At 37.2% G+C, this 26,586-nt stretch overlaps 2 protein-coding genes across 2 annotated transcripts; both read left to right on the top strand.

Annotated features, from left to right (window-relative positions):
* The first annotated feature begins 518 nt into the window (after window positions 1–518).
* Window positions 519–13,211, top strand: ttll4 (tubulin tyrosine ligase-like family, member 4). Its single transcript, XM_039683105.2, has 19 exons — window positions 519–678; window positions 2,394–3,751; window positions 4,467–4,537; window positions 4,652–4,697; window positions 6,136–6,254; window positions 7,135–7,245; window positions 8,082–8,158; window positions 8,338–8,532; window positions 8,614–8,696; window positions 8,786–8,914; window positions 9,008–9,130; window positions 9,292–9,390; window positions 9,492–9,626; window positions 10,099–10,236; window positions 10,892–10,988; window positions 11,156–11,366; window positions 11,456–11,526; window positions 12,394–12,443; window positions 12,533–13,211. The coding sequence occupies exons 2-19, from the start codon at window positions 2,466–2,468 to the stop codon at window positions 12,708–12,710; spliced, it is 3,219 nt and encodes a 1,072-aa protein (XP_039539039.2). The 5' UTR covers window positions 519–678; window positions 2,394–2,465; the 3' UTR covers window positions 12,711–13,211.
* A 133-nt stretch (window positions 13,212–13,344) lies between these two features.
* prkag3b (protein kinase, AMP-activated, gamma 3b non-catalytic subunit) lies at window positions 13,345–25,324 on the top strand. The gene is made up of 14 exons (XM_039683107.2): window positions 13,345–14,267; window positions 14,828–14,927; window positions 16,563–16,605; window positions 17,882–17,994; window positions 18,121–18,202; window positions 19,799–19,857; window positions 20,380–20,425; window positions 20,513–20,567; window positions 20,658–20,784; window positions 22,623–22,788; window positions 22,872–22,909; window positions 23,043–23,189; window positions 23,621–23,794; window positions 24,980–25,324. Exons 1-13 carry the CDS (start codon window positions 14,209–14,211, stop codon window positions 23,735–23,737), a joined length of 1,152 nt encoding a protein of 383 aa, XP_039539041.2. The 5' UTR covers window positions 13,345–14,208; the 3' UTR covers window positions 23,738–23,794; window positions 24,980–25,324.
* The last annotated feature ends 1,262 nt before the right edge of the window (window positions 25,325–26,586 follow it).

Here is a 26,586-nt window from a genome sequence, read left to right as displayed (position 1 = left end):
TATCTATCTATCTATCTATCTATCTATCTATCTATCTATCTATCTATCTATCTATCTATCTATCTATCTATCAGTTTATGCGTTATGCAGATTATCATCACACTTAGTGAGTAGGCGATACAGGCTATACATTATGGTTGGGCTTTAAGTTATTTAACTCATCTTTGACTAGAGGTGTAAATTATGGTTCAGACCAGTGTTATTTAAGGATTATTTACATAGTATTTATATAGGCTACAATTATATATTATTCATTTTTATATTTTTCAATTTATTTTTTGCATACTTTTTATGTTCTTTTTAACCCCCCCCCCCCCACACACACAATATTTCTACAGTATAAAACTTTCATATAATTTACGTTTTAGTAATAATTTTCGTAGCCCCACTAAAGTTGTGATTTCAGTTAGTTGCCAAGACAACATTTCCGATTTTCGTTACCTTACATTGTTTAATGTGATATTTATATTTACATTTAATGTTATATTTGAATTGCATTTTGAATTTGAATTACAGCCTGCACGTATATGAGATTGTGTGTGTGTGGGTGGCTGTCAGACAGACAGGCAGCAGTGTAGGCACCACGAGGAGGGAAACAGCACGAGGCGGCAGGCGAGCTTCTCGAGCGCGCGGGAGACTCTGAGGCGAAACTATAAATTACCCTGTCAGCCCGAGCCGGTAAGACGCCTTTTATCACTTACTGAAATAGACATAGTCTGTGTCTTGCCTAAACGTTTGTGGTTCGTCAAAACCGGTTCGTCCCGTGCACGAGGACGCTGGTGATGTATGTCACGAGAAAGTATTGTTAGCCCAGTGTGGGGCGACTGTTGTGTGCTGAGCTAACAGGCTAACCGTTAACGTTACCTCCGCTTTGGCTGTGTCCGAAAATCTAGCTCTCTATGTAACGGTAGGCATCAGTTATTACGGCTATGATGCCTAAAATCGCTTTCTAGTTTGGCAGTAACTAGGATTTGATGACACAGGCCGTATGTCTGCTTGGACTCAGTTCACAACACCAGTGCAGCACAGTTCATGTATGTTAGACTTAGAGTAACTTAGCTACTAAGACCACGCTGAAAGCCCGAAATATTATTGATTATTCATTATAACAAGCTGGTTGTAATGTTTGAAGCGAGGGGAGGTGTTGGTCTAAGCAGAGTCTCATAGGATTCACACTAAGTGTGATAATATCAAGCTTTCTAACACTGTGTGGACTGTGGATGTCTCAAAATATTGTGCCCTGCCTAACGTTATAACTTTAGCAGCATTTTGGGCTTCATAGGTGCCCATCATCCCAAGTTCCCTTATAATTCATTATCAGACTAAACCGAGTATGCAAATGTACATGTTCTAAAACATGGTATGGTACTTTGGTAATTTATATGGACTGTACATGCGTAATTTATAAATCCATTTTTTTCTTTATTACTTTAAATCCTTGAATTATTACGTTTCTTCCATACCATAACTACCCCACTGTTTAAGACATGGTGGTTAAAGCCTTGTCTCTTATTATAGTTTCACAATGATTTCTAGCCAGACTGACATCTGCATGTTAGATAACAACCTTTTGAATGATTATCTATATAAAAAGTCAAACCTAAATGCAGAGAGTGATAACACACTGGCCTGCAAGCATGTTTTACCCTACACAAAAAAACATCATATGCTATTACATTTTTTACAGTAGAGCAAATCCAGAACCGGAGTTTTCTAGGTCTGGAAATGTTGAATTCCTGGATATTTGTAGGTTCTCCATTTCAGGATTTTCTATATGGCCACTAAAAATTAAAGTATGTCTATTCCTTTTCATGTTACAATTCATTTGGAATTTTTTGCAAAAGTCATAAAAGATCTGAAATTTATTGTCATTTGAAATATTTGCACACACACACACACACATATATATACACACATATATATACACACATATATATATATATATATATATATATCTTAATTATGCCTATGCGGAAAAAACGGCTCATTAATCTCATAAATGAACTATATTTCTAAAACTGAAATTTGACAAAAAGTTGAGTAGTTTGCATCACTGGATGTTATTTTTGGTTGTTTAACATTGTCTGTGTTTCATATTTGTCTTCTGTGAACAGTGAGGCCCTGCCGCCTTTGATTTAGTAGGCCTTCTTAATCATTTTGACATTAGACTGCTGAGGTAGACCAGCCTAAATATCCTAACACCAAATAAAACGGTACATAAGAGCATCATCAAGAATATCAAATATTGAGGGGGACAATGTGGTCATATCTGATTATAAAAAAATGTCTATGGTGGTTTTGGTCCTGCTGAAAGGCAAAAAAAGGGTTTTAAAGCTCCACATTGAGCATTTTATCATTAACTGGTGTCATTTCTCTCTGTTTTATGGTTGTAGCCCCTCTACCCTTCGCTTCTTCACTTATGTGTATGCCTGAACCCATGCCAGGGGGGTGTGCGATGGCAACTAATGGCCTCCAGTGGAGCTGAAGACACAAGGAATGGGGCATCACGGCCTGCCCTCGTTGTCCAAGCCAAGTCCGCTGTAGTCCATTCACCCAATGCACGAGGCTCCTTCAACGCTGAAAGAAAGAGGTTTCAGGGCGGTGCGGGTGATTCGCTGCCTCAGCCGAATGTGAGAGTGCTGTATGATCAGCCCTACTGTGTCTCAGGGATCCCCACACAACGTGCCTATCCACACGTGCCTACCATAAGAGTCAGCCGCGTTCAGAGCACAAGCGTTAGTTCTTTGAATGGTGCTAGTAATGGTTTAAGGACACGCGGTGTTAGATCGAAGAGCTTGCCGCATATCAACACTACTCCTGCTGCATGCCATAGCCACAGTCAACCCCACTGGAACCTTGAATCATTTAGGTTCAAGTCAGGGCTGTTGGGTAAAAGGGCCTTTTCACCTCAGCTGTCTGTTTGTCCTCCCTGTCCCTCCCCACCCAAGTCTTCTTCTCAAAGGTTTGTAATTGAAAAGATCATGCCTACCAATCAGTCTTTGCCTTGGACGAGCAACAAGCTCAGGGATAACAGCAATGGAGTTATGCGGCCGCCAAATGCCAAAATGCCCTCTTACTCCAAACAAGAGACCAATGACCTCCACAGTCCTGCCAATATCATAACCTGCTGCAATGGGACATATTCACGAGGCCTCAAAGCAGATGCAATAAAGCCTCCCCAACCGAGCGTGCCTTTGAAAGACGCATGCAGGGATGTGCTTTTGAACCACAGCAAGGTGGCCAAGGATTTGAGGCATTTTGAGAAGATCATAGTGGAAGACACTAGAGCAAACGAGCTGGATTGCTGCGTAGAACATGGTGCCAGTGAAGCTTCTCAGAGAGTGACAAAAATCAGCTCTGAGGCAGAGTTCACCACTGTTCAAAAACTCAATGTACATCCAAAACACAGGACACTCAACATTCTGAGCAACATAAAACATCTGACAGATAGTTCTGTGCCCGTCTGCCTTATTAATGAAGATAAAGAGTCTTGTTTTGCACTCATGGAAACCATGGATGAAAAGTGCCCCTCTGCTGTTCTTTGTGATGGTAAGATGCATGGAGGTGATTGTGCCATTCCAGAGGTGACTGCCCATAATATGGCCTCTCCTCATTCGCCATCTGTTTACACCGTCACAAACCAGATATCTGCCATTCATCTCACAAAAGAGAAAAGTTGTCTGGCCTCTCAGATGGACACAAGCCCCTTGACACTTGATGGAGAGGAGGAAGAAAATCCAGAGATGCAGAGGTGTTTGCTTTTACTTGATTTTTAAAAATATATATATATTTATATTAATTAGACAGTACTATTAAAAATGTTGGGGTCAGATTTTTTTTTATTGTTCATGAAAAAGTCTCTTCTGAGCACCAAGGCTGCATTATTTGATAAAAAAAATACAGTTAAAACAGGGATATTGTGGAAAAATACTAAAGTGTTTTGGTAAAGGTTTTGTTTCAAAAATATTTTAAAATGTAATTTATTCCTGTGGTGGGAATTTTCAGCATAATAACTCTTGTCTTCATAGTTACATGATCCTTCAGAAATCATTCTAATATGCTGATTTGCTGCTCAAGAAACATTTTATCATTATTTAGATTTTGTGAAAACCAGTTGTGTTGCTTAATATTGTTGTGGAAACCATACACTTTTTCAGGATTCTTTAAAGAATAGAAAGTTCAGAAGAACAAAATAAAACTTTTGTAACCCTATAAATGTCTTTCTGTCACTTTTGGTCAATTTAATTCATCCTTGCTAAATAAAAGTATTCATTTCTTTAAAAAAAGATCTTACTGACCCCAAACTTTTGGATGGTAGATCAATAAATTGGTTTGACTGAATCATTGAAACTTGAATGAACAAATCGTTTGCATTTTGGACCTTACTTAAAGGAGCACCTCATATAAGTCACATGTTAATGATCAGGTTTTTTTTTTTTTTTTCTGTATTGTAATTCACTTTTCAGACATGCAATGCTGGTAGATGTTGATGAGGAGGAGCTTCCAGATCAGCTGGAGAATGACTTCAGTGATGATGGTTACAGAACTGCTTCTTTCTGTGGATTTAACCTCAGCATGTTTTTGAATGATGTTATATTTTGTCATTATCTGACTGTTTTCATAAAAAACAATGTTACTTTTTGCTCCTCAGATGATTGTGATGTCTCCTCAACAACGTCCATGGCAGCCTCGTCCAAGTAATTATGCTTTTATTTTTAAAACATTCAGCGTATAAGGATGAATCGCATACATCATGTTTCTTAACTCTCTAGAAACTGTGGTGCAAATTCACCACCTGTAAAGTGAAGTCAGGCCTCTAAATGGTAATAATTAAGCAAGGTTTTAATCACAAACTCTGGTAGATTATTATTTATGATTAAGACTGTCATGCATATTCATTTATCATGAATAAAGACGCTTTCAACATGATAGTCTATATAAAATCCAAGCTGCTGAATTTTGCCACAAAACGCATAGATAAGTGATACATTTTCCACAAAATATTCCCTGTTTTGGGCACACTGAGGTCCACAGTTTTTTCATCCGAATTTTACTTCAGCTACAGTATTTTGTAAATACCCCTTTTTATCTTTTTGCTGATTCAAAGATCTCTTTCTGGTAGCTAATCCTGGCTTTGTGCTTGTTGCTGGTGATCTGCCAAAGGCTTACTTTTTACAGAGATTTTGAATGCAAAGTAAGGCTGACTATGTAAGCTAGATTACATCTCTTATATACTTTTTCTTATGACTTTACATGTTTCTCTTCTAGTCACTTGACATCACCATGGTGATGACCAACACACAGAGGAGGACCTTACAATTTATTTTTTTTGTTTGTTTGTTCTAATGTCAGAGAAAAGCTTTAAACCCAGAGGCCTGTAGAAAGGTCCCACAATTGTTCTTATGATAGGAGTAGAACTATCCCTCTATAACAGGAAAATGAGTCTCTAGTGAATTGTGTCATGCCCGTGGAGCCATTGTCATGAAGTGACGTCCAGCTGATGAGTTTGTTTGTAGTAGGTGTTTTTCTGGTTTTGCTTTTCCCACTCAAAGTAAATGCCCATGTTGAGTTTAAGGCCATTTTGAATCAACCTCAGCGGTTCTACATGACTGTCACGTGAGTTATGTTGCTTTCAATATCCGTTTTCCACTGATTTATTAAGTTGACTTAGTATATTGTATGTTTGTCTGGGTGTTCTATTTAAATCATTTGCTAAATATCATTTTTTATTGGAGTCTCTATCTGAAGTGGTTTATTTGTATACGAGGAAGCTGGCTGTTGGCAGGTCCTTAAAGCATATAGTACAAGATTCTTTGTATACATATTTTGGTCCAAGATTTCAAAACTGGTTTGTGATTCTTGTCGCAATTGTAATATGAACACAAAATGGGTATGTCAGTCAGAGTTGCTGTTTTTTTGTGTGAATTGTTTCCCCCTAGTCAACGGAGCTGAGGGTATTATACTATTATTGCCAGATGAAAGCATCTTCAAATGAGCCAAAATGTTTATTAAATTATGTGTCAGGGAATGTGTAGATTTTCTAAGTAGGGGTTCTGAATACATTCTGAGTGTGTAGATTCTGTTGTCGGCTTGCTAATCTATATATACATATGTGTTTTGTTTTTGTTTTTTTAGTGTGGAGGAGCCTATTAGTCCTGATGTGGAGGGGGATCTGGTGGAGAGACCCGCACTTGTTTCCAGTCTCTTCCCTCATATGTCCCCCACACTGTACTTCAGTACTGCCAATGAAAGAGGTTGGCACACACAACAAGCTCTGACTTTAAAGGGACAGTTCACCCAAAAATTTAAATTAGCCCATGATTTACTCACCCTGAAGTCATCCTAGGTGTATTTGACATAAAAAGAGTAACACTTGACGATGTTGGAGCAGTGTAAGCTATGACGGCTCTCGCAGTTCAAACAAACAGGACTGGGCAACCGCAATCGTCATTACGCTGTGTGTCAAGTTCAAGTGTTACTCTTTTGGCGTAAATTGTTTTTTACGACCATCTGCTGGAAGCTTGTTGTTTTAGTCGATAAAGTTTCGAATATGGAGGTTTTTCTTACACAAATTCATCGTTCCACTTAAGGACTTAATTAACCTCCGGAGCATACCTGTCAAGTTTTGGATTTGAAAATAAGGGAAATTTTCTGGCGCCCACCGCGAGCAGTCCCACCACCCCAACCAAGCTACATTATCCCTTACATTTTAAGACACACACACACACATATTATATGAGGGTAGCCTATATATGAAGAGCATTTATTTAAAGGCTTATTTGCATAATTTCTTTTCAGTTAACATTGCTTGTCTTTACATTTACATTTTATTTTCATTCCACACATTCTTTTCATTTCACATAACTTTTCTTTACTCTCTTAGTGAGTTTTTAAATAGGATGGAAGAAATAATAGAATGGCTTCAGGGTGAGTAAATCAGGGGCTAATTATCCTTTTGGGTGAACTATCCCTTTAAGTATCTTTCATATAAATGACACTAGGGTTCGTTATTACCTTTGTCAGACACATATTTGGCAGTATAATTACAGATTTTTAAATACACATTTTTCTCTTTTAAAAAACAGCTTTTGTGATTTAAAAACTGTGTTTTAACGTTTTCTCCACAATTTACAGTGGAGCTGTTGCCTGATGAACAGAGGAAGCTACTCAAATGGAAGATAACTACAGTCACTCCCAATGTGGTGAAAAACACCATCTCCAGATCGCACTTCAAAGCTACCAAGAGTGAGTCAATCGCTTCTGTTTTGCTATGTTGTTTTTAGCAATGTTTAAAATGAAAACTGTTTGCCGAGTAGTTTTCTGCTTGCATTAAGGCTGGAATACATGACACGATTTTTTATATACGTAATATATAACAGATTTTAAAATGCTAGGCCTCATACAGAAAAACTGGGCATCATGCACTTAATGACTCCGGATCACACACTATCAGACTTTCAAGTTCTTCCAAACACAACAAACTCATAAACATGCACCTCGTTACTAGGAAATTACGTTTACATTTATGTAATTAGGAGAAACTTTTATCTTAACAAGTATGCTACTACATAGAAATTTCTTGTCGCATTATTTGAGCGGAACTTGCTTTTCCGATGAGCATGAGCGGTACATGAGCGCGTTCGCATAGGCAGTGAGCAACTGAGCATGTGCATAGAGAGGAATATTGAGTGCAGCGTCACTGCAGCATATTTTTTCTATTTTGGCCAAAATACCAATTTCATCCATTCTAATATACAATGCCATGTTTATTTGACAACTAGATTATAAAGCAACATAGAGAAGAGAAGAAATGCAGGGTCATGTATGAGCAATTAAATCAATGTGTTCTGAAATCACTAAATGTCAAACATGATTAACATCCTCTGACTGGATGGATTTATAGTCTGTGCCCATCATACGGTGTGCATTTTTCTTTGAAATCCGCCAACTCTTGACTGCTGAAAATCTGCAGGCTGGCTCTGATTTTCAGCAACTAGTGTTTACTCGTCCAGACTGCAAAAGTTATGTATTCCAGCATATAGTCTGCGGTCTGTTATGTCATGTGCTGCTCTTAATTCCAGAGAGTCATGATTGGCTGGGCTGCTGGGGTCACCATATGAAGTCACCAGGGTTCAAGGCTATTAGAGAGTTTCAGAAGGTAAAATTATCATGTGTATATTACCATTGTCTAATAGAAATCCATCAAGGTTGTTTCTCATATTTAATGACCTGGAAATTATTATCTGTTAAGTTGCTGGTATTATTTTGATACCTTTCATAATTGGATAATACTTCCTGTCAGTTCAGTGTTAACAAGTATGCATTTCTGTTTGGCAGCTGAACCACTTTCCAGGCTCCTTTCAGATCGGCCGGAAGGACCGACTTTGGAGGAACCTGTCCAAGATGCAGGCACGCTTTGGCAAAAGAGAGTTTGGCTTCTTCCCACGCTCCTTCATTCTCCCACAGGATATCAAGCTACTGAGGAAGGCCTGGGAGGATGGATGCAGCAAGCAGAAATGGATTGTCAAACCGGTACCATTACATTACCACAGTTGTTGTGAAATTACTCTCTGAGATTCTTGTCATTGACATGCTGTCATTTCTCACATTTAGCCTGCATCTGCACGTGGAATTGGCATTCAGGTCATTCACAAGTGGAGCCAAATGCCACGCAAGCGACCGCTCCTCGTGCAGAAGTTAGTTGGACAACCTTGGAACATATATGATTCCACGTTGAGGGAGGTTTCGGGGTTTTTTTTTTTAACAATGTCTGTATTTTATGCAGGTATCTTCACAAGCCCTACCTCATCAGTGGGAATAAGTTTGATCTACGCATCTACGTGTATGTGACTTCTTACGACCCACTCCGTGTTTACATCTTTAACGATGGACTAGTACGTTTTGCAAGTTGCAAGTGAGTATGTCAATCAACAAAGCTTTTAAAAATGTGCAAATGTGGTAAGTTTGCTCATTTAAACTGATGTTTTCTGAATTTTATTCAACACAGATACTCTCCTTCTATGAAGACCCTCAACAACAAGTTTATGCACCTTACAAACTACAGTGTAAATAAGAAGAACTCTGAGTATCAGAGTAACAGCGATGACAAGGCCTGTCAAGGCCATAAATGGTAAGAATAAAGAATAGACAGGTATTCAGGGGGAGTCTGCCCTGCAATTGTAAGGTGGTTTATGAATTAATCAGCAGCCAGCTCATGGCCTCATGATAATCAGTATAAGTCAAATATTAAAGCTGGACTCAGTCTAATGATTGAGGTTTTATTTAATACAGGGCTTTGAAGGCACTGTGGCAATACTTGGGCTGCCAGGGTATCAACACCACTCTCATCTGGGAGAAGATCAAAGATATGGTCATCAAAACCATCATTGCGTAAGTGTCCTGCATTTCTTGTCTAGTTCTGTAATTGCAGACCACCCTTGTATATGTCCACACTATGTTTAAGTGTATTATTTTCTCTCTTCCCATGGCAGGTCTGACCCCTATGTGAACTCACTGGTGAAGATGCATGTACGTTCTGCCTATAGCTGTCATGAGCTGTTTGGCTTTGACATCATGTTGGATGAGAATCTGAAGCCATGGGTGCTGGAGGTGAACATCTCACCCAGGTACATCATACTGGAAATCCTAGCTGAACTGAAGCTGTTCAGAATTTACAGTTGTCAGGCAACTTTACGTTTTAGTTGCAACTTTACTTTTAAGTTACTAATCATAAGTTACTCTGATGTAAGGAGCGAAGTTATATTACTTGGGTATATTATTTTTTGGAATAATCAGAGTGTGTGTTAATTGGTGTTTATTTGGCACACAAAGAAGGGTAACTTAAGGACCGTAATAAATAAACTTAGAGTTTATATTTCAAGAAGTGTCACTGGTACTGCTTATAGTTAATCACAACTTTATCAGTTCCTGTAAGATTAGGATTTGGCCTCATAAATGCACTGAACCAGAGGATTTTCCCATTAAAATATTTCAATTTAGTTTCATAATTAGAAATTTTCCAATATGTTCTGTTGTTCCACAGAATCCTGCCATCTGTATTAAATGTTGTTACCATAATGTTTCCACTCCTTTCTGTAGTCTGCATTCGAACACACCGCTGGACGTCAGCATCAAGGGTCAGATGATACGGGACCTGCTGAACCTTGCTGGCTTTGTCTTGCCATTGGGAGAAGACAATGAGCCTTCCAGTTCCAGTGCCAGCAGCTCCACCAGCAGGTCAGTTCTGGTTTTACATTTTCACAATTTGTATATTTATTTGTATTGCGGTATATTAATTGGTATTTTTATACATTACCACTCAAAAGTGTGGGGTCTAAGTTTCATTTTAATTTTACTTCATGACTACTTTGTACCATTTGTCAGTAAGGAAGTGTTAAATAAATCAAAAATGATTATTTATTATGTTACAAAATATTTCTACTTCAAATAAATGCTGTTTGTTTAATCTTTTTATTCATCAAAGTAAAACAACCGTTTTCAACTAATAATAAGAAGAAAATGTTTCTGGAGCAGCAAAGCAGCATATTAGAATGATTTCTGAAGGATCACTGTGACACTGAAGACGAGTAATAATGCTGAAAATTCAGCTTTGCATCACAGGAATAAATCACATTTTAAAATGTATTTAACTAGCAAACAGTTATTTGAAATTGTATAATATATTTCACAATATAACTGTTTTTTTTTTTCTGTAATGTTTATCCAATGAATGCAGCCTTGGTGTGTATGAGATTTTTTTGTTTGCATTTGAAAAGTCTTGCAGACCCCTAACTTTTGAATGGTAGTGAAAGTGCATATTATTCATTTAATTTTGTTATTTTGTAAAAATTATTTATTTTTGTCTCTTATTGTTTTACTCTACATTGTTCAGTTTATGTGGAGGGGTGCGAGAGAGATGGCGATCAGACATTTCGACTGATGAGAAAGTAAAGAGAGCTTTTTATCTGAGCCAGCGCTTTGGAGACCAGGTACTCAAACACGTCCTGTCTTTATCATATATTTATCACTGATGGTCACTTAATCTACACGGAAAGCACTGGACATTCAACCCAAGCTGGAAGTTACTGTTAATACTAATGACTGCATTACCTCAGTTCCTCACACATTTGAATGAAATGTGTTTATGTCTGTGTAGGAATTCTGTGCCACAATCCTTGATGTGCTGACTCCTGGTGATGTGCGTGTGCTGGCAGAGAGTGAGGATGAGTTGACTCGTAAAGGAGATTTTGAGCGGGTTTTTCCCTCGCATGCTTCCTCCCGGTACCTCCGCTTCTTTGAGCAACCACGCTACCTCAACATCCTCCTCAACCAATGGGAACAGAAATACTGGCTCAGCAGGAGCAAAGGTGTGTCTGCATTGCACCGTGTTTTGATATATACATCTAGACTCAGTTTGTGTCACTGTCCATTTTGACTCTTTCCATACTTCATTTAGCGATCAATTTACTGAGGGATTTGTGTGAGAAGAGGGTGCACCTGGGGAACCTGGCAGATTCTGTTCATCACGTAAGTACTGATGAGAGTGCAGCCGCACCACAGTTGTTGTTTTTTAACAATTCAAAGGAGTCATTAGTTCGCAAATCGGACGTGTGATTAATGGACCACTGCACACGTGATTATCCAGGTAGTTTAGGACACTTTGGTTTTCATTTATACTTCTGCGTCTTAGTCTGTGTTGACGCGCAATTACACATGCAGAAGGTGCATGTGAAACCCGAGGGAGTGGTTCTAGCAGACCAATCACAGCACTTGCGGTACGCGTTGAATTGACGCATTGTTACATTTTTGGAGAGGTGCACGCCAGGGTACGCACGCTACACACCGCCTACGACTTAGCTACGCCGTGAATTTGATACAGAAGTATAAATTGGGCTTAAGGCTGACAGAAAACAGCGCGCAAGTTCCAGTCTTCTTGCGCTTGATATTTATACTGACAGGAATTGTACTCATAATGTAGGCCTATGTGCTCTTGCAAAAACACACATCCCCGCCCCCACTCTCACATCTACACGCACGTCAAATATACAGGAATGATTCTCGGCCTATTCACATTGGCCCTTTTGGAACGATACCAATGTGTAAAAAATGTATATTATATCGGTATATTGTGCACCACTAGTGCTTTAAAAACCATGCAGTCCTGTAATGTGACGTATTCCTATACAGTAGATTGGTACCTGACATACAAATGGAAATCATTCCCAGAAATCTTTTTTTTTTATGTTTTTTTTTTTTTATTATCCTGTTTACCTAAAACTATTATTAAGGTAGTGGAAATTCATTGTTCATTGCTTGTGTGAACTCTGTTGAAGATAATAAAATCAATAAATTGAGTTAACTATATTTTCATTATGTATGTGCTTGTATTCATAGTGGTCTTCCAAGTCGTATCATGGACATAGACCTCAGCTGTCAAGATCTAGGTATGTACAGTACATTATTTCAATCATCCCTCACTGACAACTTTTTCTCATTACCATTCTTATGTAATGTCGCTCTCTCTGTTTCTCAGTGTGATGGTCAGTCAGAGATCTGATGCTGAAGACGAGGACTTGTCTGATCGGGAAGTTCAGTCAGTCACCATGAGTCTTCCAGACATGAGTTTACTGAGTACTGTTAGCCTGAGTCCCAGTCCCACCTCCAGCTCCAGCCTGGTCAGTGACAGCTTGCCTTCTCACAATGACTTTTAAGCTTGACCCCCACAACCCTGGAACTTCAGACCTTCAAAACTGTGTGTATACTTAACATCTCACCTAAAGCTCCTAGTAGAGCCCTTAGAGTTGTGCAGTTCTGCATTTGGAGAAGATTGGAAAGCAGACTAAATAAAATAACTGGCCAACTGTATGTGTTCAAAGCAGTATTTTGATGCTGGAACACACATGCAGGTGTGTGTATATGCAGTGCATGTGGGTGGCGGGGAAAAAGAGTTCTTTTGTTTTGGGGTTTAATTGCATTTCTAAATGGGCCTATAAATAATTTGGATTTGTTTACATCAAAGGTTCTATTTATAGTAAAAGCATCTCTTGGGCAGATTTGAAATGTGTGGGATGAAAGATGATGTTTGGAAAGATATACTATTGTCAAAATTAAAAAAATTGCTGTCATGTCTTCTAATTAAATTTGTATGCCTGGCAGAAGGGAAACAACATGCTCAGGTTAGGGTTTTTAAATTAAAATTGCTATTTGAAATATGATTGTTTAATTCTTTCGTAGCCATTTTTCTTAGGTCCTCAAAAGTGTTGAAATATTCAGAGCGATCTGTGGATCACACTTATTTTGAGCATATCACAACTGTTTTATGCAACAATAACTTGGCTGATCTGAAGGGGTAATGTATGCAACAATACACTCATGCCACGATTTGATAAATTATTATTAATTATTAAACAATAATATTATTTTATTATCAGGACTACAATTTTTCCCCCATTGCATTATTATATATAGTAGTTTAAAGTAGTAATGTCACTCAAACAAAACTTACATTTTTTTTTTTCTGTACATATTAGGGCTGTCACTTTACGTTCGATCGGACCAACCAACACAATTGTAAATGGAAACGATTTTTGTCACGAAAGTTACAGCCCTAGTACATACAAGAATAAACCTAATACTACTATAATCATAATCACATTACTATAACTGAAAATGATATGGTGTTTTAAATGTGTTTGCGCTTTTAGTTTGAGGAGTGCCAATCATGCAAAACTACAATCACCTTTTGTAAAGATAAACACAATGCTAGTTACGTATGTAACTGTAATTCTGTAAATTCCAGATGACTGCCAGAGGTGGTGCACCAGTGTATTATCGCAGCACCAGCCAGATAGGTTATGAAAAGGAGTCGTAGGGATATAATGCACAGGCACCAAGCCACTGAAAGCTTTTTCGCGCATTCCGAATCACAAAGAACTCTGCCGGTCATCAAAAATTCACAGAACCACAGTTACACTACATGCGTAACTAGCATCTGTTTTCATTCCTCCTGACCGCCAAAGTCGGTGCTAAGCGTTAATGGATGACTCATACCAACACAGTTATGAGGAATAACTGTCCCCACGACACCCACTGGTTCAAATGGTGGTGCACAAAGAAATAAGTACGAGCAGTCCCACACAGAAAAAGGCATAAAACAAACTGCCTTTAAATGCCTTGTTGGAAAACTACTAACAAGGTCATGAGATCCCAATGAAGGACCATCAACTGGAGCATGATGAGCAGATGCGGTGGCAACACGCACTTTTAAGGTAGGAGTCACTTTGTTGTCTTCTAATAGTTGTTAGAAGAGACTCTTTACTTCCAGCGCATTACAGTGAATGATCAATTCCTTGATCCTCACACCAAGAAGAAAAATCCTTGAGCCAGCAGCATGAAGTGTGTTGAAGTAGCCTTAGCAGTAATTAACACCATTTGTTAATGCCAATAAAACACAAATGGTGGCCTAATCTCAGAGAGCAAAATGAACACAATGTCCAAAGGCACATACTGTGATCATTGTAACAGTGGTCCTTAATGTCAACCGTATGCTTTTCAGCTGTTTGATCTATCATTAAACATGCATTAATAAATTAGCAAGTCACAAATGTCTTAAATTCCCTTGACATTTTGTAATGGGTAAGGTTAAGTCATCTTGTTTTGACTGAGGTCCTGCTTATGCTGTCCAGGACCAGGTTTAATGCAGGGGTGTTGTGGATACACAGCCACTCACAGTCGCAACAACTGTGATTCTCCTCCCCCGTCTCACGTTCAGCCCTCTGCGTGCCTGGGCCGGCTTTCTCTCCTGATTTAGATTGTGTTCTGCACTCAGGGACGGGAGTACAGCTGAAGTATGCTCATGTCAGGCTAGCTCAAGCACTGAAAACGTTTGCCTCACAGTGGGACCCCGGAACATGGACCCCCTGACTGAGGTAAGACCCAGAGAGCAACGTTTCTGATGAGGTGAATCTTATTCCAGGAACTGTTGTGACAGTTTAAACTTGAAAAAATGATCATATCAACATTTATCTTTATGTTTGCTGAAGTTTAACAAATTCAGTCAACAAACTGACCCCCCTCCAGGCTTGTTTCAGTGTTGACATTTCAAAATGACTGGATTCAACAGATAACATGTGCATAACTAGTCTTTCTGGTTGCTTTGCACATTGTGTTTATGTTTGAGGTTATTTTTGGAGATCTGAACAGTGCATGGAGACAAGGCCTCAAGTTCAAGTGTGAGGTAGAAATATGTAGCATGAAAACATCATTATTTCTCATAATAATTAACTACATTTGCTTTTCCTGAAAGAAAGATAAAAAGGGATTGCAAGGCAACTAGAGTTAACATTAGACTTTGTGGCATGAGTATTGGTTAGTGTTTAATTATTTGTCAGAAATATAACATTATACAGGGCTCCAGACTATCTTTATTCACTAGGAGCACAGTAGCCCCCAACTGAAAATTTTTGGGGCATTGATTTATTAACATGTCACCGCATACTCTATGCTTGAGGCTAAGATTGTGTTTAACTAGCGTATTGTGTTTAAACCTTGAAGTGCCTGCACTGTCGCCAAGCTTCGTGTTCCCCAGAGCTATGGCGTAGCGACTGCAACATTCGCAGGTCATGGAATTTGTCTCCTTACACTACCTTAACCATTTTTTTTTTCTTCACAAAAATGGTGGGTTTGGCCTTTTTCGCCACAAATACCTCTCACTCTGAATCATCTTCCGACTGTGACACTATCCTACGGCTGCAACGTTTCAAATACGGCTCACGGTTCAGTTTGTATCACGGTTTTATTGTTCACGGTTTCGGTGTGATTTGGTATGCACTTGTAAAAAAATAAAATTCAATAAAAGCACAAATAAATACAATAGAGCAAAGATACTAATAAAATAAAAGAGGAGGTCTAACATTAGTTTTCAGGTACAGAAATTGAATAAAATAATCAAATGTAAAATAACATTGCATATTATTTGACTATATGAATTAAAGGTTAATAAAGTTACAAAAGCTAGTCAATTCAGAGCTGATTCAGAAGGCCTACATGATACTGTGAGTGTCTTTCTTGACCATATAAGTTCACTTAATGCACAACAGACTATGTCTCCTAGGATACGAATCAAGACGGACTATGTTGACATGTTTTTTTGTGTGAATTTGTCCATTCAATTGCAAGACTTGAAAGAGAACTTAGTATTTGCATGCTGGCACAGACACACGAGTTCTCTTTCGCACACTCATATTTTGTCACAGTCTGGAGCCCTGTCATGTGAAAATGTTATATGCAAACTGGTTTATCTTTCTAGTCATACTGTTGAGATAATAGACCTTCCTCTGTGGGTTCTGTGGCAGGATTTGCTGCGGTTAAGCAATAACAGTCACAATCCGTTATGGCTGGGATTTGGCTGTAGGCACAAGGCCGCAGATCAGTAACATTATTGCTGCTGACATTTTCTTTTGATATTTTTGATTTAATAGTTGGTTACATAAGGTGTCCTATGTCCTCTTTGCTTTTTTGAGCATATTTCCTTGTAGTAAAAGTCAATATCTTCTATGTTTTAGTTCCCCTTTGTGGAGGATGAGGGGCTTACCATGAAGAAGACAGGTATCTATCAGTATCTTCTGTACACCCATTTCTTAGCTGGTCTAAGTCACCAATGGTGATTTATTATTTTTTTCCAGTCATGGTAAGCCAAAAAGGTTTGAGCAAGAAGTCAACTTGTCCCCTTCAAGGGGTTTAAGACTAAATCCAGACACTTTGCAAAAATGGCTTTTTTTTTCAGTGTGATTATTAATCTCTCAATGTATTTTTTTGTCTTTTGGAAAGTCATACAAACAATAATGCGGATTATGTGTTTTGCTTTTGAAGCAAAAGTGAGCGCAAAAATAGTAGTTATTTTAGTGTCCCCAAATGATGATTTCAGCTTATTCTTAGAACCACAGAAATTTGAGAAGGTGCTGCTTTCACACCATGTTGTAATTATGAGATGAAAACATGAAATTGTACTCTGAGTTGTTCACATCCTTGGGTTTGGAATTATGCCTTTCTCTGGCAACACTATCAATGCCAATATGAATCTGCAGCGATCAGACGGCACAAGTCATAGCTCCCTGAAAGTTCTATAACGTTTTTACAAGTCGAAATCTCGTAATAACGGTATTTCCGACATGTCGTGAACGCCCCTAGTGTCCATCACTGCTACCACAAATCTACAAAGCCTCAGTATAGCTACCTTTGGTCACAAATGTGAAGTAAAAGTCTCCCCTAGCTGTCTTATGTTTATGCTATTTTTAACCAAAAAACACTATTTCAATAGTCCACTTTAGACATTCTTCTAACTATAAGTAACTTTTCAACTACATGTCAACTAACTGTTGAGTATTAATAGACTGTCTGCTTAATATCTGCTAACACTTTATTTTGTTGGTCCCCCAACAGACATTCAACTGACTATAAGTAACTTGGCGACTACAAGTAAACTTATTCTCCTAACCCAAAGCCTAACACCTAACCATAACCTAACAGTCTACTATAATATACCAATACTGTAGTGAGAGTTAGTTGATATGTAGTTGAAAAGTTACTTATAATTAGTAGAACGTCTAAAGTGACTATCGAAATAAAGTGTAACCAACAACTTTCCTCCCCCATTTATTTTTCCACAAATAGTGTTGGTCTATGAATCTTCTGTAAAGTGACAAAATTCTTACTGGGGAGATCTTATCCCTTGATAAATCTGATTGATTTCTAAATGAAACAAGTATGCTAGTTTTTTTAAATCGATTAATTGGAAATATGGATATATGAGTGTATCAGGACAGTCACATCTGCAGACTGACCGACCTGCAGCAGGGGTCTCTCTCTTTGTCTCCCTCTAAAGAGCCTCTCCAATACCCTGACTCAGACGTGTACGCCAAGTTCTTCATGAGTCACTGCTGCTACGATGCCATTCCAACAAGCTCCAAACTGGTCATCTTTGACACAACACTGCAGGTGTGCTTATGAGCTGAATTCACATCCCTCACTACAGTGTTTTTGATTGATTTACATTCAAATTATGGATTCATATTGAAATGTTCAGAGAGCATAAACAGTGAAATATGCGAGTAATTTGTTCAGGTGAAGAAAGCATTCTTTGCAATGGTTGCAAACGGGGTCAGAGCGGCACCTTTATGGGACAACAAGCTGCAGTGTTTCGTAGGTAAGCAAACGTTCGGGTTCTGCTGAGCCTGTCAAAGTGTGGGTGGTCAGCTGTGAGCCTGCATCAGATTACTGAAATCTTATAATGTCACTGCAACATACTAACCTAACCCATGTTTCACATATGCTAAAACACTCAGGAATCCCATTAAACCGCTATGTCCAAGCTCTACCCTCCATTTGATTGTGGATCTTATATATGTAATAGAAAATGCGTAGATTGTGGATGACATTCGACGAAGTTTCTGCACCTTAAGGGATTTTCTGGAATGCACTGGTTTTCCCAATAGTTGCTCACAGTAATAACACAATTCATCTTCTACAGGTGATCAGCTGCTTTTGACTAAATCGCAGCATTAACCCTTAAATGCATGAATGTTTCTCCAATCATTTTTACATATTTCATATCTAACATAATAATATAAAACTCATGTGATAATATAAAACTCTCCTGATATTACTGTAGCAATTAAAGAAAAATCAAATAAAGCACATTTCGTTACCTTTTGGAGCTTGAGAGGCTTCAGTCTTAGCAGATGTTTTATACCATCATCACTGTCCTCGTCAGTGCTCATTTCTCAGTACAGTCAGCATCTGGCTCTTATTCATAATATCTCAAACATATTGTCAAAACTATAATTTTCAATATCTTCAAAATCAATATTATGATAGCGGACAGCTTCTTCACCAGATCCTCAGATGACACATATTTGATTGCATTCAGTAATTCCTCTGCAGTAATCAATCATCATTTATCAAAAGGCACCGTGAAGACAAAGGCTTTTCTTTTCAACTTTCTGTTCATCAGAGAATCTTGGAAAAATGTATCACATTTCAATATAAAAATATTAAGCAGCATAACTGCTTTCAACATTGATAATAATAAGAAATGTTTCTCGAGCAGCAAATCAGCATATTGCAATGATTTCTGAAGGATCATGTAACACTGAAGACTAGAGTAATGTTGAAGAAAATTCAGCTTTGCTATCACAAGAATAAATATCACTTTGAAATCTATTAAATTAAGATTTACTAATTTATTAATTTTACAGTTTTTATTTTTGATCAAATAAACGCAACCTTGGTGGGCATAAGAGACTACTTTCAAAAAACATAAAATAAAAACCCTGGCCATTTTGAAATTGCAGTTCTCGAGTGAAGATTCATCATACATACTGTACATGTGTGTGCTGACACAGCTTTGATTGATCATACTCAGCACCCCGTCCTCTCTCCGTCCGTGCCAGCGTCTAAGTTTAGCGTGGCTTCTGGGCGATGGTGTCTGGTGGGAAATGGCAGGGTAGAGCTCTAATCCCCTGAACCTTCTCTGGGAGTAATAATAGCCATGCTAATGAGAAAGCATATCCTCCTACTGAAAAGAAACTCTGGTGCAGGAACGTATTCCAGTTTCAGTGCATAGTGAGAGTTGGTTTGTTTATGGTAATGTTAGCCTCTTGGTACTTTAATTTCAAGCTGTAATTTGTTCAAGAACTTTAAGTACAGTATTGTCTGGTCATAGTTTCAAAGCGGCTTGTGTGAATTAACATTTAAATTTCTACCTGAGTGCTCCTGTTTATGTTGTGCTTTTTCTTTACAGGGATGCTCACCATTACAGATTTTATCAACATTCTCCATCGTTACTACAAATCACCCTTGGTAACCAAAGACGCTATCTAACACCTTTTTTTTCCAAATTTAAAGCCCCCCTGTAGTCAATAATTGTATTATTGAATAATCTCTTAAATTAGTTTGAATGTAACTCTACATTTAGTATACGTGGTTATGAATATGCTAATTGGCCCCGCCTCCACACCAGCTCATTGATCCACTCATTGACGATCACACATTGACGTGATTGGTTACAAGGTAGTTTGTGATGTTAGAAACACCAGCGATTTTAAAACCTTGTTTTTGAGACTATCTTATGAATTTGCACAGTTTGTCTTAAAGCACATGTACAACACCACATAGACATATAAACAGTATTAAAAGCTTGCTAGTTGTGAAAATTGTTACTGAATTATCCTCATGATATCTATGTATATATCCAAAACATTTCAACTATTATTGCATGATAAAACATTAGATATAATGTTTTGAATCTTATGAACTCAGCACAACTCTTTTTTTTTTTTTCAACATTGATAAAGATAAGATCATGTTCTTTTTCTGTTTTAGGTTCAGATTTATGAGCTGGAGGAACACAAGATTGAAACATGGAGAGGTGATTGTGTATAGTTTTAAGGACAAATATGTATATGTATTATTGTAATGTTTTAAATTACAAGTACTAATGTTTGCCCTCTTCCAGAGATCTATCTACAGTATTCTCTCAACACCCTGATCAGCATCACACCTGAATCCAGGTAAACCAGGACTTCTACTGCACTTTGCATGCTTTTTTTTCTTTTCTGTAATCTTTCTGGTCACAGAGAGTTGTTTTTTTCTGTTGCCAGCCTCTTCAAAGCCATTTATTCTTTACTGAAGAACAAGATTCACCGGCTACCCGTCATAGATCCAGAATCAGGGAACGTCCTCCACATACTCACCCATAAACGTATCCTCAAGTTCTTACACATCTTTGTAAGAGCTTTTATGTTGTTCTCTTTATATAACTTTGCATTAAATGTGCACTCATTTATAAATAAAACACCTTTTACTGAGGTTTAAAAAATCCACGTTGACTAACAAAATGCTTGATTGATTTAAAAAAAGGCTGTGACAGTCCAACTTACCCCACTGCCGGTCCACCCCTAACCCCACCTCTAAACCTAACCATCAGTAAGAAGATTTTGGTAACGCTTCCTTTTACAGTCCAGTTACCCATGTAAATACTATTTACCCTGAACCTACCCCTAAACCTACCCCTGTTCCATGTACTTAACTTATATTAGCCAGTACTTTCTAGGTAAGTACACTGTAAGTACTGTACTGTAAAAGGAAGCGTTACCAAGATTTTTTCCACCACTGAGTAAAAAAATGTAATTGCAACTTTTTTTCTCACAATTCTGACATTTTTTTTTTTACAATTGCGAGTTTACATCTCGTATAAACTAGCAATTTGCATGTTATAAAGTCAGAATTGTTTTCTTTTTTCCTATTTCCGAATTAACTTTATAACTCGCAATTGCGCATATATATCTCACAATTTGAGGAAAAGAATTCAGAATTGCGAGATAAAAACTGGGAGATATCGCAATTGTGAGTAAAAAAAGTCAGAATTTTGAGGGGAAAAAAGTCAGGATTGTGAGATATAAACTGTCATGATTCTGCCTTCTTGTCTTTAATTTTCTCTAGTCGTGTGGCCGGATCATGACAGAATCATGTTTTGTGTGCAAGCGCATGGCCTGTTTGGGCCATGTGTTTGTTGTCTCGTTTCTCTACTCCGCCCCCTTGTTATCCTCGTCTCATCATTATTGTCTAGTCAGTCTCACCTGTCCTCGTCATTAGTGTTCTCTATTTAATCCCCTTGTGTTTGCTGTCCTGTGTCGGTTCATTGCCATATGTTATCCGTGCCAAGTTTGTGAGTACCTGTCAAGAGTATTTGTCCTGTTTATCTATTGCTCGTGTCAGTCGTTTATTTAGTAGAATTTTGTCAGTACCTTGTCTAGTCAGTCACCTTGTCAGAGTCTTGTTTTGCCCCCTCGTGGGCTTTGTTTTCTCCTTTTTGTCTACAATAAACTATCTGTGATTGCACACCGTCTGCTTCTGGGTTCATCCGCCATCCTTACCATAACATAAACTTACAATTTTTTGAAAAAAAGTTAGAATTGTAAAAAAAGAAGTCAGAATTGCAAGAAAAAAATATGAATTGCGATAACGATAAGTCAGTATTGCTAGAGACTCAATTCTGACTATATTCTTTTGTAATTGTGTGCTTATATCCTGCATTTCTGACTTTATAACTTGCAATTGCAAATTTGAGTTTAAATCTTGCATAAATTAGCAATTGAGAGTTATAAAGTCAGCATTGTTCTCTTTTTTCCCTCAGAATTACCTTTCTAACTTGAAATTACTAGATGTGAGTTATAAACTAAAACTTGCAATTATTCCATATTCTTTGCAATTGCGAGTTTTTTCTGCAGTTATGACTTTATATCTCACAATTGCTAGTTTATAAACTATATATCACAATTCTAGGAAAAAAGGTCTCAAAGATGTAAATTCACAAATGTAATAAAGAAAAGTTTGAATTTTGAGATAAAAGTAGCGCATTTTTATCTGTATTTTTTTTAAGTGAGGCGAATGCAGATCTTACAAAAACGTACAAATGAGACTGAAACAATTCGTACAGATTAGCCACCAGTTCGCCAAAACGAAAAATAATTATGAATATGCCATGAGAGTGTGCTGGTGCTTTTAATATCTTTCATAATGTTTATTCTGTATTGAATGTTGAATATTTGCTTTATGAATCTCAGGGCACTATGATCCCCAAGCCACGATTTCTACAGAAGCGGATTGAGGAAGTGGAAATCGGAACATTCAAGAGCATCGCGACTATCAGGGAGACAGAAACAGTTTATGACGCTTTATCAATATTTGTAGAGCGACGGGTCTCAGCCCTGCCCGTCATCAACGAGCAAGGTACGGAGTAAGGCTGTTTGTTTTTCTTCAAACCAAAAGTATATTTAATTTATCTTTTTCTGATATTTTTGCATTTTCTTTAGGGAAAGTGGTGGCTCTTTACTCCAGATTTGATGTCATTGTACGTAGACTCACATCCACACCTCTTATTTAATGAATGTTTCAGCAAATGGCTTTCAGATGTACTAAACAAAGCTTTAAGTTGGTATTGTCAGTTTTATCAGCATGTACATGTTTTCCTGATTCTTCAACAGAATTTGGCTGCACAGCAAAGCTACAACAACCTAAACATGACTATGCAGGAAGCCATTCAGGGCCGCTGGTGCTGCATTGAGGGGGTGCTGAAGTGTTACCCTCACGAGACCCTCGAAACCATCATTGATCGCATTGCTGAGGCAGAGGTATTAGAACAAATAGTTGCCATGTTACATGACATTGAGCTCAGCCATCTTTAGAATTTTGTCTTTGAACTTCCGTTTTTGCGGTAAATCTATATTTCTATGGCATTGCTGTTGAAGAGTTATCCAGTTATTTATTGTAGAGTTAACCAAAGTTATCATGAGAAATGTAATGTTTGAAGCAGATGTTATAAAAAATGTCAGTTGGCTAGGAAGATTTTAAACAAATGGTTCATTCTTAAATCCGTAAGATCTTAACTGTGAAAATACAAACCGGAAGACAGAACACAATGAGCACAGCGCTGGAAAGGGGCGGGGCTACATAAGGTCTATACTAGAGTATTCAAGAAACGATGGCTTGTTTTTAATCGCATCAAGAGAAACATGGTGTTGGTGTCTACTGTACACTGACTAAGGTACATATGCTCTTTCAGGTTCACCGTCTAGTGCTGGTGGACACAGAGGATGTGGTGAAGGGAATCGTCTCGCTCTCTGATTTGCTTCAGGCACTGGTTTTGACTCCTGCAGGCGTTGAAGCACTTTTCTGTTAACACCAGTGGGGAGCTTCCTCTCCACCATCATCCTCACTTCCTATCCCCTCTTACCTGGTAGGCAGGCTGTCTTTATTTCCCTTTTTGCTCTCTTTCTTTATCCCTGATTAACATCTGTCCCTGGGTCTAATGGTACACATTTGTACCTTATATTTATTACACTCTAGTTCCCAAAAGGGGGTTTTCTCAGTGATGTCATACAAGAACTATTTTTTGTATTTCAGTCCAACTGGTCTTTAACCCTTGTGCATCCGTTAGGACAAAGCATATAATTTTGCCTGTGTGAATGCCAACTGCATACATTTTGGACGTTATTTTTATTGGAATTTTATAGTTTCACCCTCATTTCCTTTCTCAAATCTATTCAGGTACACAAAATAGTTACTCTAAGGACAAAAATGTCCCTCTTCGAAACAGCCATTTTTAATCCCAGGGTCATTTAACTATAAAAATGATGCAGTCTTTATTAATAGGCTTTCATTCTATTGGCAAGGCTTCAAAATGAAAATGTTTACTAGTTTTTGTTTTTTTACTAGATGGTACCATTTTCTCAGATTTGGCTTATAAAGCAAATACTCTTCATTAATTGTGTGTGTGTGTATTTGAGAGTAATTTGTTTTGAGCGTGTAATTTGAATAAACCTCAAATTTGGAACACAACTTGTTTAGATTTATGGCTTTGATATTCTAGCAGTTTTTGAGTTCAACATACAAAAAAATGTTTCATATAAAGTAAAATGATAAATAATTTTCAACTGCAATCAAATTTTTTCACTTCAATAACAATCTGCCAAGGGTCTACTTTAAAATGAGACTGAAGTCTGTGCTCCAAAATGTAGTGTATTGAACATTTTTAAATCATCTGAAAACTTTTCCACTATAAAGAAACTTTTGTGCAATTGAAATTTATTTATGAAACCATAGAGGCCTATAAAGAATCTTTATTTGTGTAGTACCTTTTCAAAGGGTATTGTAGTGATTGCTTGTGTGTCATTTTTTTTCTAATAGTGTATCTGTTGTGTTATGTTAAATGTTTGCTCTGGAGTGCATGGACTATTTAGCTCTTTCACTGACATATATTTCATATAACCTGCAAATATTTTAAAGGGAAATAATCTTCCTATTACTGTGACCAAAACATGCATGGACATTAGCGTAGATCATGTGTTACTTTAAGTGTAGGCACATTTGTTAATGAAGAATACTGCAATAATGCTTGTTCCTTTATAACTTTGTTTTCCAGAATTTTGTCACAAAAAACCATGAGCCTTGAAGATGAATGCTCGAAGACAGAAAGTGTAAATATTTTTAATGTTGCGAGCACTTTGGGTTTTGATGTTTCACTTTAAACATGTCTAATTTTACTTTTATATTTGTGTAATTTATTAAAGAATTATAATCACATAATCATCTGAACTGTGCTAGTTCTATGTCAGATAAAACTACAGACAATAAGCATGCCATGTAATATTGACAATTTTCTGGTACAAAGAACATTTTTGTTATAAAACTTCTTGACCCCTGATCCTCACTTTGTATATAAACAGATTATGTCATTTAGTCACATTAAATCCAAAATTCACTGTGGTGTTCGTGCAGACTTTCTTGGATTTGTGAATTTACAGTGTTATATTTCATAATTGCATGTTTAATGCAGTGATTATACTGTGATATTATTTTGTCAAAAAGGCAAAGTTGTCCTGGTAAAAGATTTTCTCAAAATGGCTTTGACTACATTGAGTCTATGATTCCAGATATAGTAAGATAGCTAAAGTATGATATTTTCCTCCTTTTGGATATAGACATTTTTTGTGATAATAATTCAAGTTTAATGTGATAATATTATACATTTTGCAGCTATTAAGATGGGATACAAGTTAGGTTTTTGGTGGTATGATTAGGAAGGGTGGGTTAAGGTGTAAGGGAAAGGGCACCAGAATAAAATGCATGTACACAATAAGGGCATTGTATCAAATTATTAATTTAAATCTTAAGTGTCTTAAGGACACTTACTATGAAGTTTGACCCACTAATCAATAAGAGCACATTTAGGCAAGTTCAGGCTTCACGCTTTTAGAAAACCACTGCTCTACAGCATGGAAACAAGTCAAAATGATTAAAACCGCCTTACAGAATATAACTATTACAAAATTATATTCTTTAGACTACAAATCTGAACTGCATCAAAAGGCTTATAATATATAAATATAATCTGTATAATTTATATATTTTTGAAATAAATTTGTTGTATTTTATTTTCATAATATTTTGATATAAGAAAATAAATAATCCAACCTTGTGATGGCAAATGTTTGAGTTGTTGGTGCATATATTTACCAGAGGTGGATCCATTCACATCCTGCTTTTCATTGTCAGCAAACAGTGTTTAGAACTTCAACCTTATTTGCATCAATTGTGTTTCAGACCAGGATGAACACTTATATGTATTTCAGTATGTAGCTAACATTTTTGTGATGAAATATCTTAATTGCTACTAATAGTTTTAATCACTTGAATTATTTGAACTACTTCAATGACTAATGTCTTAAGACATTGGCACTGTAAGTGAATGCTGTTCAAACAAAATTAAACTAAATAAATATTTAACATGAAACTGACAGTAACAACTTGTGGTTATACATGTATAACATTAGGATTAAATTTTTTCACCCCCAAGTTGTTCCAAACCTGTATAATTTGTTTTTCTTCTGTTGAACACAGAGATGCATATGGAAAACATGGATTAATATATATATATATATATATATATATATCAAATAACTCGAGGGTTATAAAGTAAATGATGACAGAATCTTTATTTTTGGATGAACTATCCTTTTCAAGTAGTAA

The sequence above is a fragment of the Pimephales promelas genome, chromosome 7, assembly GCF_988280905.1.
Source record: "Pimephales promelas chromosome 7, fPimPro1.hap1.1, whole genome shotgun sequence".
Lineage (NCBI taxonomy): Eukaryota > Metazoa > Chordata > Actinopteri > Cypriniformes > Leuciscidae > Pimephales > Pimephales promelas.
This window is presented reverse-complemented; position numbering and strand designations above follow the sequence as displayed.